General features: G+C 59.4%; 2 protein-coding genes across 2 annotated transcripts; both read right to left on the bottom strand.

The window, feature by feature from the left end:
• Positions 1 to 3,009: 3,009 nt before the first annotated feature.
• BESB_064460 (uncharacterized protein) lies at positions 3,010 to 12,328 on the bottom strand (the record flags this gene model as incomplete). The annotated part of the gene is made up of 16 exons (XM_029364841.1): positions 3,010 to 3,075; positions 3,537 to 3,636; positions 3,987 to 4,175; positions 4,367 to 4,462; positions 4,856 to 4,946; positions 5,359 to 5,468; positions 5,884 to 5,970; positions 6,422 to 6,504; positions 6,788 to 6,855; positions 7,242 to 7,313; positions 7,798 to 8,054; positions 8,372 to 8,435; positions 8,821 to 8,978; positions 9,500 to 10,512; positions 11,001 to 11,541; positions 12,189 to 12,328. 16 exons carry the CDS (start codon positions 12,326 to 12,328, stop codon positions 3,010 to 3,012), a joined length of 3,135 nt encoding a protein of 1,044 aa, XP_029218424.1.
• Positions 12,329 to 15,312: 2,984 nt separating this feature from the next.
• On the bottom strand, positions 15,313 to 18,682 carry BESB_064450 (uncharacterized protein; the record flags this gene model as incomplete). Its single annotated transcript, XM_029364840.1, has 3 exons — positions 15,313 to 16,725; positions 16,800 to 18,026; positions 18,224 to 18,682. The coding sequence occupies 3 exons, from the start codon at positions 18,680 to 18,682 to the stop codon at positions 15,313 to 15,315; spliced, it is 3,099 nt and encodes a 1,032-aa protein (XP_029218423.1).
• Positions 18,683 to 19,941: the final 1,259 nt, after the last annotated feature.

Here is a 19,941-nt window from a genome sequence, read left to right as displayed (position 1 = left end):
AACCGTATCTTTCCGCCAATGAAAGAAGAAGAAGATGGTGCCACGTCTACTCTGCTTCCATACCGTTCCACACTATACCTGCTTGAAGGTCCTGCGATCCGCAATGACCTGCTACCGCCGCAAAACTCGACACGGCACGCCACTGCAGCTACAACGAGCCGTTCCCTTCTCTCATTTACAACGCAGCATTCAGCCTTTGGCCGAATGAACTACAGAGACGTTACAAGCCTCCGAGAATAGAGACGGCCCAGGCATACCGTGGAACGTGTGCACTTGCCACACAACCGCAGATGAAAAATCTCAGGCATTGCCGCGGCGAGCCTGAGATACGCGACACGAACTCACAATTTTCCTTAGGTACGCGCTTATAAAACAGAAGCAAGAAAACGCAATGCGTCATCGGCAGAGCTCGCTCAGCCCAACTGCTGGTGAAACGGAGACGCGCGCGACGACGTCTACTAGCAGGCATCGGCGGGGTTGCAGTCGAACCGCAGCCGGCAACGCGTAACTCGAAGAGAGTTTTCACAAGAAATCAGCCCGGAGACACAAGGATACATAGTGTGTACACAACATGGTGCGGATTGACGAGAAACAGTGCAGCCCCTTGAAGATTACAAACCACATCAACAGCTGCTCTGTTCCCGCACGGCAGTCACTCCCAAGGAACCTGAAGCTGCGGCACCGGAGAGGCTGCTTGACCCACCGATTGGCGCCCTCAGTGGCTCTCCCCGAGGAGCTTCTGCGTTGTAGCCGCAAGGGCGGAGCGCGTGGGAGACGGGACCGATTCGCGGTGTGCCAGTTACCTCCCCCCTTTAACGGTTACGTGGCGCAAGGTGACACGGGAGCAAGCCGCATCGCTTCTGTGCTCCGATAGCAGGCGAATTGCTGGCGAACTGAAGCACTTCGACTTTGTAGCTGCTTGAGTAGCAGTGCGTCAAAGGCGGCAAACAAGTCCTCCACTAATTTGCATGTGGTTGTCTCAATTTCCATCGTATATACGCAACATGGAGCAGATATGTGCCAGTGCACTCACTCTAAGAGTGGCCGAACTGCACGCTGTGCAAGTGTCTACCTCCATGAGATGTGGCAGGGGGCCCCTGCATAGTCCAGCCCTGTGAGACCTCGGCACGAAAGGGACAAATTTATGGAACGGATCGCACATAAATTATGTTTGAAACCATAGGAATCTCCGGCAGCAGCACACTGCCACGATACCATGTCATAACTCTCTTCCGGCGTTGCGTTCGCCTTCTCAAGCTGGACAGGCTAGGCGGGAAGGACGTCTGACCAGGCATCAGATGCGACCAGCGGTGACACAGCGATGTGATACCCTAGAGACCCGAGAATCATTGCAACTCTTTTATGGCATATGCGTTCCTCCTGCGCTTTTTGGAGGCACTAATGGTCGTAGGATCTGATATCGAACGTACAGTGCCACGCATGTGTGAGAAGACCCAACGACATCATTGTCTTCCCGGCTCTATCCTGATCGGGAGAGCACTAGCTCTGGCCACCGTGGACCGTAGTCGCAGATAGTCGCAGATGCATCCGACAAAGCAAAACCCTTGAACCGCGGAACGGCACGTGGTCTGGCAAACATGCGGGCGCTCACGGCGCATGCAGAGAACAACTGAGCAAGAGAATGCCTCCTAAGAAGACACCGCGCTACGCGTTGACTGTTGACCACGTCTACGGGAAGGAGCGCACGGTCCGGCCTCCTCACGACTGCATCCACGCTTCTTCCAAGTTGTCTTCTAAGAACGGCGCTCAGACGTTTGTTTGGCCCGCTCCATTCTTCGTGGCGGATTATGGTCGAAGAAACGCCTTCTTGCATGATATCCGTGTCCGCGTTAGTGTAGATTATCTACTGTGTCTCTGGAAGATGTGCCGGGGCAGCCACCTCGGGATCCTTACGCGTCCAACAGGGCTCATCCGACGCGCCATCTGCTGCCCGACAGTTCTATCAAAGGCACGAGCGGAGTGGCTCAGGGGGCGGTACGACGTAAGCAGATCAAACGCGGAGTTATAGCAACGTAGATCGAGGCGGCGCCAAACTTAGCTAAAAAGAGAAGACGCCTGGTACAGCGCCAACTCTGCCGCGTAGAGCCCGGCTACCGTTCCTACCCTGCACCGGGAAGGCTTCACATACCCATTCGTGCGTTGTCGCTGGAGTAGGGGAGAGGGGCCAGCAGAGGACACTCCCTGGCTTCAATATCCGCGAAGTGACAAAGAAGAGCACACAGTCTTTAAGTCGCCGTGAGATACACAGTTTTGACAGTCTTTGTACTCGGATCAGAGAGGAAGCACATGGTCGGCCAGCCGCAGCCTCCAGTGCACCCTTCCGCATCATCAGTGTTCCTCCCCTGCACAATTAAAGTCCTTCGCGCCAAATCCCTCCAGAGCGACCTGCGATACGCGGAACTGCGGAGCTACTCCCCAGGTCGCCTTGCACCAGCAAGATTCGCGTCTGAGAGACTTATGTCCCTTGCGCAGTTCTGCAGAAACTGCGCAGCAGCGTCCAACGTGCGTATGAACATGCAGCTCACGTGCCACTCTCAGTCGAACAATGAAGCCGCATATAACCAGACACCTATGAAAGTGACGCGCAACGCCTCAGCCAGCAGCGGCAGGAGACTGCGTATTCCGAACTGTGGCTTCCGAGCTTGCCGCACCACATTTCACCGACAGTGGAGCCAGGAGTGAAGCGCACAAATAATCCCATACGGTTGGCTGCCGAGTACCCTCCTAACCACGATGAAGACATATCCCTCTGTCGAACAGCAGTGACATAGAACTTCGGAAGAAGCCTACGTGGTGGACAGCAGCGGCATAGAAAAATCAGAAATTGTGTGCGAGGGAATGCCGTAGCGTCAGCTCGCTGCTCTCGATCCGGATGTCACCTCGGTCTGGTGAGACTTCCCGCAGCCCCGGGCTGTTCCTTTTCAGGTGATTCTGATACTTCTAGCTGCAGCAGCCATGCGTTCAAACGCACAGAAAGCACTGCGTTCCTCAGACCTCTATGGACTCTGCGGATCCCCCTTCCGTGACGAGCGATTCATCGCTTTGAGACCCTTCCTGCGAGGCCAGCGCATGCAGAAAGAAAAAAAAATCGCAACAAGAGTTTTCAGATACGCAGACCACACGCCGAAAGTAAGGCACTCTTGCATCGCCATATTATCGCGCACCAGAAGGAATACTCACCTGCTTTCCTGTCCGGTTGCCTGCCTCAAGCGCTGTGCAGCAAACAGCAAAACTATTTACCGAAAACTATTTCGACCTATTTATCTAATCAGAAAATAAACAGAAGGTTAGCTCAGAAGCGATTTCCTTAAAAAAGTGCGTGCAAGCAATTTAAATAAAAAACTTATACATTACTTAAGTCACCTACTTGAAAGAAAAAACATTTCTAGTCCATCTAAAAAGTTGAGTATTGAAAAAATATTTCAAGCCCATAATTTTCAAAAGCTGTGTCTATATAGACAAACTAATAAAATATTTTTTAATATGTGACCTTGTTCTCTTCTCTGCCCGCTTACGCTTTCGTCGAGGAAACTTGAGCTCTCGTCGATGAAGCACTCCTCCCCCTTTCGCGCAGTCAACTCCTGGTACTGCTGACTGGCAAAGATCTCGAAAGGCCTGGGGCACGAGAAAAAGAACGTCCCAGCACCGAACGCGCGCTCGCCACATCGTGCTAAGCAAGCGCGAGTCTCAAGTTCACAGCGCGACTCCACAAACACGTTTCGGCAGCACCACACCGACTTCAGAAACTGTCAGACTCCGGCTTGCCTCGCCGGAGCTACAGCTGCGTTCCCCTGAATTCACGTCTCCTCGCCACTAGGCTCCTCTGTGCGGACTGTGGGGCCTGTCCGGTTCGCCCCTACGCGGGCCTCCGTCTTTTTCTACGTAAGCTCGCCGCCGCCGTCGCCACGGCGACAAGGCTGCACCTTCGCTCCGCGTCGTCAGGACCGCCAAAGTGTTGCGCTTACGTGAGCTCAATCAGTTGGCGGTCCCAAGGACTGCCTTTGGCGATGCTGGTCATCGATTCTCCCTCGTCCATCGCCTGGAAAGCTGCCCGCTTCAGCAGACAGTTGATGAAGCAGCCTCCACAAACTGGATCGCGCAGCAGATCTCGGCACCGCAGTCCAGAAGCGTACGGGACGCGCAGCGCGTCGCACCTGCGCAAGACAGGAAAGACTCGCAGATATCCTTTTTTCGCGGTTGAAAACAGCCAGTGGTTTTCAGGCTGGCCTCAATAAAGAGGCGTAAGGGCGAAAGAGATTCAGGGGCACGAGGCGTGTCGGGACTCAGCGCTCTACTCCCAGCTTGCCGGCGCAGACCAACACACGGTGGTCCTCCTTTCGCTTACATCGGACAGATGAAGTCCCGGTACGTGGGCAGCTTGTCGTCGCGCAATCGGAAGCGGTCGACCTGCGCATTGAAGAAAACCTCGATCTCGTGGTCGCTGAAGGGCAGAGAGAGAAGACACGGCAGCCCCGTAAACAAAGAACCTAACCCGGCCGTCACGGGCCAGCATGGCGACTAGTATCGCTGCAAAAAACGGGCAAGAGCGAAGCTTTAGACTACGCGGCACGCGATGAAAGCTGCTCAGAGGGTTTCCGGATACAGGATCTTCGCTGATCTCGGCAAGCTGCCTTGCACCCGCTTGCCGATAGCAACTCCCATTCCCACGACCAGGCACGCAGGTGAGACGCCTTCCCTGTCTAGCTGCATGCATTTAATAACTGCACGCATGCTTCGCGTGGCACGGTCGGCGATACAATTTGATTCTCCTGCTCGTTCGCACACGGGAAACATGTAGCAGATGTCTTCTTGCAGCAAGGCGGTCGCGACGTACCGCAAGACTCCGTCTCCGTCGATGTCGAAGATCTTGAACCAGAACTGAATCGCCCGCTCAGACGTGACGTCGTGATACACCAGCAGAAACCCTGGGCAACGAAAGTGGGCAACAAAGCTGCGCCGCTTGCCACATACACGCCTCCTACATACATATTTTATAGTCTCCTGATGGACACAAACGCCCATAACTTCCGTAACAGTCGCTAACGCGACAAATGCAATGGCGAACGCATGCGGATGCTTGCGGAATAGACATGCGCGTATGCACCCACGGGCGCCTCGGTCGATATCGCAGTAAATATATATATATATATATATTCTTACGTGAAGGACTAGGCGCACATCAACAGAACTGCGTGATAATGCACGAATGTGTACATACTCCTGTCCAGTTATATACATTTGGTCTGCTAGAGAGCTCTCACTGTCATGTCCGAGGGGGTGGGCCGGGCAGGATGCTCATAAACTCCCATCAGGAAGGTTAAGGGACTGCAGACGTACAGATCCAGTCTTCGAAGCACATGTAGCCCGTCTTAGGAGACCGAAACGGACGCGCAACTTGGAGGAAGAGACGCTCCTCGACCTCGATGTTCATGTTGTGTGTATCGTGCCTGCGGACCCAGGCGATATACACACAGGCGAGCGCCATGGGAGGATGAAGTGACAAAGCAAGGGAACTGAGAGCTGTGCCGACGTATCCGGTGTAAAGTTCGATCTTGTCCCCGCTTGCGCCAGGCACGATGTGCAGATGCCTGGTCTCACTACATGCGATTGCCTCTGCAGAGGCTGCACCGAAATGCAGTCATTGACCCGATCCAACACACAAGGCGGGCGCACCACCGCCCCGCGCCCGAGACACAGTGGACGGCGATGAAAATGGGGGCAGAGCATCACAGATGAGCGCAATACGCGAGGGACGGCGAGACCAGGCCGCCGCACTTTAAGATGCGAATACACACATGCGTGGTCACTCCCGCACGCTTTGTGTCCAGGCAGACGGAGGCTTCTGCATACGAAACAAATTACCTGCGGACGTCCGAGCGATCGAGAAGGAAGTCCTCGTCCTCGTCGAGGGCATGGAAGGTGCAGTAGAAGACGTAAAAGTGCTCGTAGCTGCAGGAGAGACAGGAGGCCCGCAGCACACATCTGGCCCATACTCGCTTGACAAATCGACTCAGCAAAGACATTATAGTCTCTAGGATACAGAGGATGACTCCGGTTATGAGACACAGACAAGCAAGACTTTTATATCTTCACTACACCCCACTTTGCTGACATCGTCCCTCCACAGGGCGCACAAGTCGCGGCTCAGTCACCAAGCCTTCTCAAGGAAGCCACAGTCGCCGCCGCGCGCAAGACAGGGGTTGGGAAGACGTGTCTCCCCCCTGCGGCGAACCGCTTGCACTGCTCTACAAAGTGGCCTTCGTTGTGCACGAAGAAGAGGGATCAAGCCTCGCTGCGTGTGAAACACTCAGTGGCAGCACCACTCTCTTGGTCAGCGTAACGCACTTCATATCGCAGTTCACTCCCCAAAGAGGAACATAAGCAGCGAAGCAGACCTCACCTGAAGAAACGCCGGATGACGCTGAGCTCCACGCCGGGACGCAGAGTGAACCACACGTGGGGCAAACAGCTGTGCTTCAGCGCCTGTAGACACAGCCGCGTCGCACACCAGGGATCGCCTAGAAAGTCCTGCGCACGTCCGCATGCGCGTGCGGACGCCTGAGGCAACATGTGCGAATGTAGCTGCCGCTTCCACGTGGCCAACGTCCAAAGCGCCGGGCGCCCCCCTTCCTCCCTTTCCTTCCAGAGGAGGAGACGAGAACCGCTCATGGATACTCCTGCGGGCTCCTTTCTATCTTCCCTTGGGCGTCTTTACAAGGTTTTGAAAGATATGCGGCGGCTCTGAGGCCTAGCACCGCGGACTCACCTTGAGCGACACACGCCCCGTGTCTTCGGTGTCGACCTCGAACATGATGCGAGTGATAACGGAATCCACTGCAGAACGCAAACCGGCGCCAAAGATGCACAACAAATCAGAGAAAGACCTTCGTTTGGGGACTGCTAAACTGCCTCCCCGCGCGCGTGTCCCTCCCACTGCTCGTCGCATGCGTTAGGGTCCCCGTACGCCCCCGTTGGAGGCGACGCGCGGCAAGCCTCGTTAGCTGCGTAACCCCCTTCGAGAGATACCTCGAAAGAGAATAGAAAGCTGAGGGTGGAAACGCGGCGAGTCAAACGGCACTGGAAGAGACGTGGTCTCTGCAGCGCCGGTTCGAGAGCAACGCCTAAAAGCCACAGAACAGCTGAGAACGGCCCGCCAGTGAGCCCAAACTCCATGCAACAAGTGACTTCTGTTGTGTTTGTGCCGTGGCCGCCGTACTCACCGTATCGCGCAGCGAATTCCGCGGCAGACGGCTCGTTCAGGAACGCCATGTCCGGGGCCTGTCGAAGAACTTCTGGTGACGCAGATCATAGACACAGACACCAAGAGGGAAAACGAATATGGCAAGGGGAACTGTGTCGGCGCTTCGCCCCGCAGCCGAACGCGGTGCACGCGGCTCCTTAGAGAGACGAAACGCGAAAGCCACTCCACTTGTCCGCACTCTGAGAGTCGAAAATGCGCAGTCGCAACGCTCCGCCTCGGCCCCTTTTTCCCCTCCCCTCCTCCCACCGTCACTCTTTTTTCACATTCGCTGCGATTCCAACTTTGCGCTGCTCTGCTCCCTCTCGCCTCGCCTGCAGCGCCCCGCTGCGTCAGGCCCCCGCCGGCAGATGCGGCACAGGCCCCCCTCCCCCAACGCCGTGGCGATGAAACTGAACGGGGACGGTGATCTCGACACAGGTCCTGCAGCCAGAACCCACTCCAGCTTCTACACGGAGGGCCGCACGCAGATACCCGCACGCGGTGGCGGCGTTTGAGCGGCACAGAGGCAAACGCACCTTCGACCCAGGGCCGCAGATCGTCGGCTGTGATCGCGTCAGCGCCGTCCTGTTTGACAACGTTGAAGAAGTTTCTGGCGCTTCCTCGCTTGACGACGTGCGGAACGACGTCTTCGTTCACGAAGAGCGACGGCCGACGACTCCCGTCGTCCGAGGCCGACGCCGGCAAAAGGAACACCGGCAGCTTTGCGGAGGGAAACCCCTCATCGATGGTTGTCGGGTCTTCGCTCGCCAGCACAAGCCGATTCGCCCAGAATCTGCAAGTCGCACAGATGGCGCACCACGCGCGCGAGGTCTTCCCTGCCCCCCTGCTCCAGTGCTTCCTTTTCCGCGTCGCCGTCACCGCCCGCCAAGCGCGCAGTTCCAACGCGCACGGCCCTGTGAAGCTAATCCGCCAGTTGATGCATGCAACACCTGCTTCGTTCGTCTTCTTGCGTATCTTAATTCACATGCCTCGAGGTATGTATAAATCCAGCTTTAAGTGTTTAACTACTCCCAAACCGTAGTCGCCTAGACCGTCCCCGCCGGAGCTTGGAACGGCAAAACCGGGCGAAGCACAGCTGCCAGGACCTACTCCTTCATCATCGGCAAAGAAACTGTGCCTGTGTCGTGCCGATCGACCATGCCGAAGAGCCGCGCTGTAGGCAAAACAGGCAAAACGAAAACAGGGCCATGAAGCTGAAGCCTGAATACCGGGCCGCCGCCGCAACCGGAAGCCCACAGGCAGAGCGCCGCACACCGGAACAGCAACTGAGCATGCGCAACGGCGAGTGCAGAGCTAGTCGCGCACACGCAGCACACATCCAGGAGGGGTTTGAATCCATAGAAGCTTGTGAGAGGTGAAAGGCCACGACTAACCGACGGGAGACGCCACGAGTTACTAAATAGGCTCGCGCCGCTTTACAACGACTGCGCGGCTCCAGGGGGCGATGATGCGGCAGAGTCGAGCCGAAGGGAGGAAAACGTGCGTATCTTGCTCCACGCATGCTGACAGAATAATACAAGCAGCCAGCGGATTCCTACAGCTCATGTATTCCCCGAGGCCAAGAAGCGGGACGACGACTTCTTCAGCGAAGACGTTGGGATCCGAAATGCCGTCGGGATGGCGACCGAAAACTTCCTCCAGCGCCGCCAGCGCTTCTCCGGTCACTTTTGCCGCCGGCTTCACATTGAGCATCTTGCTGGAGGCCCCACAAGACAAACACGCGCAGCTCTCTTAAAAAACAAGCGGAGACGGGGATGAAAAGAGAAAGAAAATAACACGCGCGGCAAAAGACCACAACAGCCTGAGGGCTTGGGCAGCAGTCTGGCCGGAAGTGTGGCCAGTCAGGTTGGCGATTTGAACAAGAGAGTTAAACCCACAGCCCGCGCTCTTCTCCACAGGAAGCGGACCCTCCTCAAGACATCCAGCCCTTTATTTCGCTCCAATAGAAAGACAGGCGAAACGGAAGAGACAAAACAGCGAGCGGCTTCATGCGCCTCTGCCGTCTCCGCGCAGTGAACCGCCAACCCACACCCCTGCCTCGCCCCCCATTTGGTGCACAGTCGAACCGTGTCTATGGCTCGCGCCGTCGCGCGCCTTATCAGAGTATTCGGACTGCGTAGGTATCTGACAAACAATCAGGCGGAAACATCTGCGCTACGCGGAGCGAGCGAGTTGGCTCGGTGCCAACGGGAATAGCTGCAGCACCGCGTCACTCACTGCTGTCGAATGATGTAGTCGCGGAGGCTGAGCGAGGCGTCGCTGTCGAGCGATGTCTTCGCCGCGGGCGGCTCTTTTCTCGCGGGGGGAGGCCCCGCTGCGACGTTGTCTTCGCGCGCCTCGATTTTTCGTTTGCTGCGGGACGTGGGCGACGCACGGGAGGTCTTCGCTTCTCCCTCTGGCATTTCCTCTTCTCGCGCGTGGTCCGGTGCCGCGACCGCCGTAGACCGCTCGCCCTGCGGCTGGGGGACGCCGCCGTCGCTCGCTGGATCTTCGGTGCCGATCGCTTGCCTCGAAGTTTCCTCCTTCTTCCTCTTGGCTTTCCGCGAAGGGTCTTCAGCTTCACTCGCAGCGCCGGAGCGTTCTTCTTCGTCCTCGGCGGATACGCGTCCCCCTGTCTCTCCCCCTTGGACGGGGATGGAGCGGAAGTCTCCCGCGTCCGTCTCCGTGCGCCGCGACAACGGCGGAGACTCTTCATCGCCTTCCTCGCCCAAGAGCGCGTGCCCTGCGGGAAAGCCATCCGCCTCCTGCCTCTCCTCGAGTGTCTCGCGCTCTGCGTCCTCCGCAGCGGCGGGCGAGCTCTTCTTGGTCTTGTCTGATGAACGGGCGACCGCCGCTCCGCCGCGCGGCCCCTCACCTTCGTCCTGAGTGAGTGTGGGGAGAGAATCGGAGGAGCTCGCAGCGGGCTTGACCTGCGGAAACTTGCGGGCGACGCGGTCCGCCAGAGGCGAGGACGCCGACGCCGGGCGCTTCGGATTCGGCACCACGTCCACGGGGCGCCGCAGGTACGAAGGCGAGACGCCCCCCCCGAGGCCTCCCGCGGCCCCCGCGAACGCCGGCGAAAATCCAGGGAAACTCGAAGCCGACAGAGCGCCAGTCGGGACCGGGGATGAGGCAGACGGGAGCGACGAGTGGAAGGGGCTGGCGCCGGCGGAGGAGTCCAAGGGAGAAAAGGCTGCGGTAAACGCGGACGACGACGTCGCCTGGTAGGCCTGCAGGGCGCGCTCAAACAGCTGAAGACACCGCAGCACCCGAGCGCACGCACAAAACGAAAAAACTGCATGCGGAGAGACACATCGCACCTCCCCTCTAAACTCGGGTTGGGCCGCGGGAGGTGAGCCCCGGGCGGAGGGGCTCCCGCTCGCGACGCCCCGCGCGTGTGTAGCTAAGACCAACAGAGAAAACGTGCAGCGCAGGACTGCCGCGCAAGGCAACCGTCGCACTCAGAGACAAGTGGGATGCCGGAGGCCTGCCAAAGGTCACCTTGGGCAATACGGGACGCACGCGCGAGGCACACACACCCGAAAGGACTGACAGCGCGAGGGCGTGTAGACGACACGCAACAGAATGGTGGCTTCACGCAAAACCAGCCCGACCTCGGCAGACGCCAGAGTTCAGCCGCACACAGAGACCGCTGCGGCCCGGAGCTGCAGCAAGGCTCCTTGCAGGTCTGTCCCTGCGCGCCAACCACACACACGAACGAGTCTTCGGGTGCACTTACGGTGCCGACTTTCTCCGGCTCGTTTTGGTCTGCAAGGCTCTTGGTCTGCAGAATGAACCTTCTGACTCGACTGTCGCAGAGGAAGGGGACCATGACGTCGTCAAGCCACGCGCTGCTGGCGTTTGAGCACCCGTGGGCGCCGAGGAAGCCTCCTATGCCCCGAGGACTGCGTCGCGAGCAGGCCGGCGAAGACGCGCGACCGGCAAAAGCCGCCGCAACGCCTTTCGGCCCCGTACGCGCGCCTCCGCCGTGGGGCTGCTCCGAAGTTTCTCTGCTTTGACTCTCTCCGCAGGCCTGAGCGGCGTCTTCGTCTGGCTCGCCCCGGCTTTCGTTCGCCAGAGGGCGCGACCGCCCCCTCGCGCGGGGCGCCTGCCCCGTCGCGTCGCCCCGAGACCCGGACTTCAGCGAGAACGGGGTACTGCGGACGCCAAAGTCAGCGAAAGGCGGCCGCTGACTGAGCATTTTCAGCGCCTGCAGAAGCGTCTCGGGCGCAGCAGAGCCGCAGCCGCCAGGAGGGGGGACAGACGGCTCCTGTGACGCGCTGAAAACGAAGAACCGAGAAATGCATGCATTGAGAAGAGTGCCTGTTAGCATTCATGGGTACGGAAGAGGCGCGGGGTGGTGTGCGCCGAAACTGACGACGGAAGAAAAGAAGAGCGACGGGAGTGAAACCTTCGACGCAGTTGAGGACACGCATGTGTGGAAACGGGAAAAAAAGTCGGAGAAAGCGAACACACGCTAGACGAAACGAGCAAATACCCGACGACGAATATCCGTCAACAGAAAGTCGAAGAGACCAAAAGACGTTACACAGAACTCAAGATTTCGCCCGTGGAACGAAAGGAGGTGCAGCTTCGAGGCCGAAAGCAGAAACGTGCCTCCCCTCGCTACCTGAGGAAGTCCTGCCTTTGAAAACGGTCTTCCTCCGCCTGAAAAAAGACTCGGCGGACGGCTGCTGGGGTATGCGTGTCTGACGAGGATGACGTCTGGAGGCTAATTGCCGCCCAGCTGGCCACCGAACCCGATGCACCCTCGAGAACCCCTCGAGACACGCTGAAGCCTCAAGCGGGACACCTCCTCCCCCTCCCTCCGCTCGCAGACACTACAGAACTACTGGAAGCAGCTTCAGAGCGGGCGATAACTCTCCGCCAGCTCGCGCGGGTGCACCTGGTTTCTTGAGCCTCTTACCTGAAGGGCAACTTTCTGTCGTCTCTGCTCAGCCCTATCGGGCCGTGACCTTCTGTAGGTCTCTCGGCGCAGGAGGCGGCGCCAGGGCCTGACGCGCGACACCTGCGTCGGTTCTCTGCGCAGGGATTCCCCTCGCCCATGGTGCTGAGACAGAGAGAGAGGACGAGGGAGAAGGCACACGAGAAAGACAGCACGCCCTGGGGAAACCCTAAACTTGGAATCGAGCGAGGAGCCCTTTGCGGGAGAGGCGTCCGGACATCCCGCAGCGGAAGAGAGGGCAGTGGGAAGCAGGGACCGAGGAAAAGAAAGCCCTTCACGAGGCACAAGGCGCGACGCGCCGCGGCGCCGGGAGTCTCGATTGGACAAGGGGCCGCGGAGGCTTTCGAGGTCGAGAGAGACTTTTAAAACAAGCGGAACCGCTTCAACACACGCTTCACCAGCGCGGATTCGTTGAAAAATACCTTTCAGCTGAAGCGGAGTCGAGGACGAATGAGACGCTTGGGACCACGCGCCCGTCGTCCGGCTTGGCTGCGATGTGCAGCTGACGAAAGTGTGAGAAATCGCTCGATGCGGCCGACGGAGAAGTCATCGGAAAAGCGAAGCATCGGATCAGAGAGATGCAAGTTCGAAGCGAAAATGAATTTCGAGGTCCAATCCAGCTTAGACCCCTTCGTCGCCATCCTCAGAGAGGGGCGAAGAATGCACGGCAGGCGCTGCTCTGCATCTGCATGCCGGCGATTGCACCAGAGGAAGGGCCTTGGGAAACGACAGACAAGCTGGAAGAGAGGCGTAGAGTTGAAAAGACGGGTCCTGCAGTCCGGCAAGTAATGCAACGCAAGGGAGACCTGTGTCCACGTCACGCAAAGTCTTAAATACCTGACAGGACACTTACATAGACTGCGGACGAGACCGCCGGTCCAGGGTCTCGAGGCGTTGTGCAAAGAATCGCGAGCGCAACGGAGGTAGGGAACGAAACATGGTGTTGAGGACTACGAAGAAGGCGGGGGAGCCAGGAAATGTAGGAAAGTTCTCTGCGAGCAAGCGAAACACGAGCAACTTTCCAAAGCCCGGATTTTGCAAGACAACCTCAGCGCGAATGCATGAGAAGAGAGTACCTGCGAGGGTGGTGGCGGCGACGGACGAAAGGCCGAGGTGGCGAACGAATCCATCGCCATGTCTGGCAGCTAAGCGCGCTCGCGTCCTTGTCTTGTGAGAAGGCCTCCATGCACTGGCGGCCTCGCGTATCTGCAAGATTTTCCTTTGACGATTTCGCTGCTATCCCTAGGACGCTCTTTGCCTGCGATAAAAGTTTCGACCCTCGGGTGGTGCAGCAGCAACGAAACTCAACTTCGGCGAACTGGGCGGCCGGGGGAGGGGCTTACAAGGCACGGGTAGCTGTGCGTGTCGAGATGTTTCAGATTCCTTAGAATGCTTGGCAATCGCTTAGTTCAGCTGCTAGATGCAAGGAATAATGTTATTCATTGCAGCAGGCCAAAAACTACTGTCAAACCCCTTCGCTGGGCCGCGCTCTTGGCGGCAAGACAAACGAAATAGCGCAAATTTGCCGCCACCTCTTCCCCACCGGGATAGGAGGATGCCTCAGGCACTACCAAAGACCATGACCTTCCAGATGATTTGCTTTTACTGAGCTGTCAACCCGAATGTCGAAGCCGGTGGGAAGTACCTCAAAATTTTTCCGTACGGAGTTCATGTAAAAAGTGGCAGCGTCCGGGGGTCTGCCCCTTGCGCCAGAGGTGCTCTCATGCCTTGCGAAATCAAGCATCAAAGAGCAGTCACGCCAGAGGTATGATTAAACGGTCTCACGTCTCGCCTGTGCCCCTGCGGAAGACAGCAGATGCACCTGTGCCCTGTTTTCTTTATGCACCCCCCGCGACTCCGCATGGGCATGGCGAAGCTTATGACAGGACATGGCAGTGCGGAACCCTACGGATGTGCTTCTGCGTCATGCTTCTGTATACTAAAGCGCATCTTTAGCCATGGAATGGCCGCAGATTACTGTGCCGTGACATGCATCTGCTACGCTTGCTCGTCTCCTCCGCAACACCCTCTTCGAACCTCCTTAGTTCACTGTAGCGACCAGCACTGCCCTGCTCCTAATCTGATCTGGGTGTTGCTTGCTTCCACGACTCGGTCGAACAAAGAAGACGCCGACATAGTCTAGGCATTGGAAAACTGTGCAAAGGGAGGCCGAGTCGATTGTGGGCATGACTGTTCAGCAAGGCTTCTCGTGAGTTGGTAAGAAGTAGTTCGTCTTTTTCGTGACACACCTTCAGCTGCGCACGACTGCTTCACACTACGGGGCTTGGCAGTGACGGTAGTCCCGAGTTGTACGCTCCCAACTGGTCGCACGATATTCTTTGAAACGGCGAGTCTCTAGAGAAGTGCAGCGTCATAGCGAATGAGTAGAGACGCTTGCAACCCGAAAAAACAGGCTCTAGAACAAGGCTCTTCTAAGGAGTGGAGAGGCTAGCAGGGGGACCTCGAAACTCTTTCTGACATCTGGCTGTAGGTGGCTTCGCTGCTGTGCGCTTCAGCGCGGGCTGCCAAGCAAAGTAAAACGAAACAAGAGTGTTGGCAGCACCCAAATCGCAGTGGAGTCGTGCCGGTGACATGAAGCCTTCAGCTTCGACAGACAAACGTGGTGTCGGTTCACCGGCGCCGTGTGTAGATAACAAGCAAGAAACTGAAAAAAAGCTCGCGCACACTTGCCAGACAACGAAGAGGACGCTCGACAAATGACGATTCACTCCCGCGCTGCAAAATAGTCGTGAAACCCTCCCCGAGATACGGGCCGCACCTGGAGCGCTGCTCCTGTTCCCTCAGCTGCACAGGTACCGACATACACTGTTCAGCATCGCGTCGAATCCCTGGAAAGATGCACTGCGTTTCGCTGGGTCCCTTGGGGTTGCCTCGTCTCTTTTGACAAGTATAACGTAAAAACAAGTACTCGGGCCAGCAAAGACCGCACTCCATCGTAGAGTGCTGGTTTTGTGCTCTTCCTTCGCAATCCCTCCACGCCACCCCCCCTTTCCCCCATGGGCTCCCATTCCCTCCCGGGTCCCTTGGCCCTGTCGACCCCGGCCTCGTGTCTGAGTGTTTTCCTCTATTCGCCGGGGAGCCCTTTTCCTGAACGCTCCCTTCTAAACTTTCCTTTTTCTCTTGTCAGCGCGCGAGCCTCTCTGAGAAGGCCGCGGCGCAGCCGCCGGGCAAGCATCTCGCCGCCTCCCCCCCGAATCGCCCCCCCGACCCACTTGTCTCTCTCGTTTCTCCGCACTATTTCCTCGCACATGGCTGCCATTTCCTTCATGGTCTGGGTTGTGAGATGCGCCGCAGAACGATGGATTTCTCTCAGCTTGAGAACTAACTGTCGAGAACCCCAGACTGCGCCTCTCTCGTTCAGCCGGCGGCCGCCTGTCCCTCCCGAAGCTCCTACAGCTGCCCCGCCCGCGACGAAATGCGAAGAATTCGCTATCCGTCTAACACTGCCCACCGCGTCCGCGCCTGTCAAGGGTGAAGACCCCGAGCCAGCTGCCGCCACACTGGCGTAACACGGGGAAGGACCCGCCTGAGGAAACGCCTCAACCGGCCCGTCTGCCCCGCTAGCATACGGCTGCTGAGGCCGCGGTGACTCCTCTGACGAGTGCGCCGCGCCAGGAGACTGACGCGACTGCGGGCACGGCTGAGGAGCACCAAGCAACGCCGAGCTGCCCACTGCCGCGGTTCCGGGCTCCGCGGCGACGGCGCCGAGCGAGTGGGGCGGCAGAGCGGGGTGGTGAGGAACAGTCTCGTAGCCCGATCCCGCTCCTGGGCCCCCCCCACTCGGTACAGGCGACGCGCTGCCACCGCCCGCGCTGGCGCAGGCAGAGACGAGGCGCGACCCCTGGACGCCCACACCTCTGTCCGCCACCAGAGACACCCTCGGGGGCAGTGCAGAGGCGTACCCATGGGAGTGTTGCCGCAGTACGCAGGGGTTGCCTCGGCTCGACTCCGCCACAGCATAGGCATCTGAAGGACTTGGAGCCATCACGTCCCTGCACACGGAATCTGCCGCGCCGCCCCCCCCTCCCTCCAGAGCGCCGCCGCCCCCCATCCCGCCCAGCGTCGGGAGCCGCTCCTGCGCCAGCATCTCCGCCTCTCCCCCGAGGGTGCCCGGAGTGCGACCCTCCTTGGGGCCGCCGAGGGGGAAGACCGCTTGGCGTGCTTCATCTGCTTCCTCGCCGCAGTTCCCGCGCCCGCTGGAGCTCTCTGGAAGAGGCGGCGGCTGCGGAAAAGAACCGGAGGACGAACTAGGTCTCTCACTCCGCGATGCCTGCCCTCCGTAGTTGCGTGTCGGGCGCGACGCGCCTGTGCCTGCGACGAGGCCGAGACCGACCGCCGAGTCTTCCTGAGAGGGGGAGCGCAGATGCGGGTGCTCAGTTGCGTGTATCGGGTGCCGCAACTGAGCTTGTTGGAACTGGAAGTGCTGGTGGGAGTGCGCCAAGTGCGAAGGGCCGGGAGAGGGCGGAGACGAAGGCATCTCGACATGCAGGTTTCGCAAAGAGGAGGCGATCGGAAGAGGTGCATGTAGCACGACAGACGGGAAGACATAACACCCAGCTGCGAGCCCTTCCTCCACCCCTCCATCCTGGCGTCCCGTTCCCCCCCCATCCGGTCGCTTCCTCGCCCGAGGTCGACGCCGTGTGCCGGCGCTTCTTCGTCGCCTGGTGCGGCGCGACCTGCTAGACCAAGTGCCCCCCTCTCCCCCGGCCCTGCGGAAGGGCAGCTGGGAACGGACTCTTGGTTTTCCGCAGACCGAGCTGGCGCGGGCGCACAGACATCGGCGACGCCGTGCGGCTCCGCGCCCGCGATGCCTTTGCCAGCGCTACGCAGATCAAATGCGGCGAGACCGTGATCTAAGCCTTTTCCTCCCCGCTGCGCGTGGAAGTCTGCCGCAAGGCCCACCCCGTCGTTCGCCCCGAGAACGTGGGGCATTTGCGAGAGCCCAGTGGACGACGGGGGCGTGCCGTGTGAAGCCGCGGGCGTGAAGGCAGTCGCGGAGGCGTGCATCTCCCGCCGATACTCTGGGACCCCGCCATTGACACCCTCGTTTTGAGGATTGCTGAAGAGGACGGTAGACGGCGTGTGACTGCCTGAACTCAGCAGAATTCCAGTCGCTCCCCCCGCCAAGAGAAGGCTAGGGCTGCCGGCACGCCCGCTCGACTCGCGCCTGTTCACAGGCAGAGGAGCTGCTCCCACATGCCCCGCCGCGGTCATTGAACCGCTGGCGTTGAGCAGGACAGCTGCATTTGCCGGCGAGCCCCCTCCGGTCGGAAGCCCTGCGATGCGGACGCCATTCGCAAACGCGGAGGGCGCCTGGACGACGATGGAAGAGGCAGTGCCACTTCCTCCGCCGCTCGCGTGCGTCCCTAGCTGCGCGCGGGCACCCGCATCGGGGTGTGGCGCCGGCGAACAGGAGTTGGGCGGGGCGAAGGCGCATGACGACGTCGACGCGACGCACGCAGAGAAGGACGAGAAGGAGAGAGGCAGACTCGAGGGGGGGGCGGTTGCCGGCGCCGCGCCTGGCGCCACAGCAGGTAAAGGAGCTGCGGGGCACGAGCCCGAGGGGTTGGGGAGATAGTTCTGTGGAGTCGTCTCAAAGGAAGCGGCGGGATTCTGCGAATTCTTCGCCTTCCTCGCGGGACGTATCCTGCCTGTGCCTGCTTCTCCGGCTAGGCGGCCGGATGTCTTACCTCCGGAAGGCGTCGAGGGGTCCTGATCGGACTGGAGCAGCGGCGAAGTGCGTCTTGCGCCCGCAGATTCCGTGCCATTGGGTTGGGGCTGTGCGTATGGCACGAAGGCAGCAGAAAGATGGAGAGGGACACCGGAAAGGGCACAGGGAGAGCTTAACACGTTTCGACTTGAGACGCGGAACGCGGCGACTTTGCTCTCTCCAGTTCCGGCTTGGTGCGGCCCGTTCACGCCGAGGCAAAAGTGGTTCTGCCCGCTCAGATGGGCAAAGCGCCCCCCCGGCGCACCGCCCTCGACCGCCGAAAGGAGCGCCCCTGCGGCCGAAGCGACTGGCAAACTTTGGGCTCCAGCGTGAAAGTGCGAGGCCTCTGCGCAGGCGGCGGGGGGAGGAACGAAGAAGACATGGAGGCAGGAGGCGGCGCAGACAGCGATGGCGGAGAGGCGACGTGGAGCGAAGACTGCTGGCTCGCGGCCACTTGAAGCTGCTCTCGCTTCCGCTGCCGGTACTTGCGAGATGCAACGCGCTGTCGTTCTCTTTTCACCCGCAGCGCCTCCGCCTGCTGCTGCTGGTCCGCTGCAGCAGGGCCCGCGGGGGCGGAGCCCTGCGCAGCCTCAGAGGTGCCCTGAGAAGCGGGATAGAGAGGGGCGAATGCCGCAGCAGAGTTCAGCGCGAAGGCGGGCGTGACCGCCCCTTTCCGTCCCCCTCCTCCTGCTCCATCCAGCCCTGCCGGACTGGCCGCGTACATGCTGCGCGGCTAATATGCGTAAAAAACGCAAACCTGTTGCCCATGCAGGAGCGCGACCGATAAATGGGGGGAAAGGCTCGAGAAGAGTGGAGAAAAAGAGAACAAAGCGTCCCGGAGAGCAGGGGGAGGGAAAGAGCTGACGAGGGAACCGGGCCTCAGGTCAAGGTGCGGACGGTGAATCGCGTGCAGCAAAAGACCCCCCGTGCAAACTGGGCCGGCGTCGGAAACGAGGGCGCGGAAGACGAAGTGAGGCGAGCCAGTTCTCTTCTCAGTCCGATGCTGAGCTCCTTGCTCGACCTCATCGAGGACTCAAGGGCGAAGGGCAAAGCGAAGCCACGCCGACTTTGCACGAAAGCAAATGCCCAACGGTTCGGAGTCGCGCAACGTGAACTGGAGTGGCGTCGTCGATGCGGTTCTGTAGTGCGCACAGCCCGCATGGGGCCCGCCACGGAAGAACCTGAAACGCCAGTCAGCTTGCCTCGTCCGTGCGACTAGACAGCACACGCAGGCGCTGTGAAATGCGCTCCAGTTGTGAACGCCCTCGGGTCGACCGGAGTTGGTCTAGGCAGGCCTCGCCGCCCAGAGGAACCCTTCTCGAGTTCAGAGAGCGCCTGGAGCAGGCGCCTCGAACGCCGGCCTCTCCTGTGCTCGCTGCACTCCGTTTCCGACGAACGGAGGGGGCACTCCGCCAGAGAACCCCCCGGCTAGCTCTTCTCGCGCGGTGGCGAGCGCCGAGGACACAGCAGAAGAAGGCCCAGTCAGGGGGGGGCAAAAGAACGCAGGGGAGAAGCAGGCTTTGCGGCACACGTGTCTGCCGCCATCGATCTCCTCTGACGCACACAGAGCAAAGAGGAGCAGTTTGCAGGAGACAGATTTCTCAGGTGGTAAGTAATGCTGGCATGCGCAGCAGCTCGTTGGCATTCACGCGGAACGTGGCGGCTGCTGCTCACCAGGATCTCGAGGTAAGTCGCGCACGCGCCACCTGGACACAACGTGGAAAGGCAGGCAAACGAAGCAACTGAAGAAGAAAAAACCGGACGAGGAGAAAAGAAGGCGACGGAAGTGGAGGGCTCTGTTGGCCCGACCCAGCGAAAAGAAAAAGCGGACTCTCCGTGCTCTTTGCGGCCGCGCAGACACACTAACAACTTGGTGTGCTTTCCCACGATCTCGCCGTTTAACTCCCTTCTTTGTGGTCACCCTCTTTTAGAAAAACACACCGGCAAATCTGGAGAAGCAAGGGACGCAGATTCTCCCTCTGC

The sequence above is a fragment of the Besnoitia besnoiti genome, chromosome VI, assembly GCF_002563875.1.
Source record: "Besnoitia besnoiti strain Bb-Ger1 chromosome VI, whole genome shotgun sequence".
Classification (NCBI taxonomy): Eukaryota; Apicomplexa; class Conoidasida; order Eucoccidiorida; family Sarcocystidae; genus Besnoitia; species Besnoitia besnoiti.
This window is presented reverse-complemented; position numbering and strand designations above follow the sequence as displayed.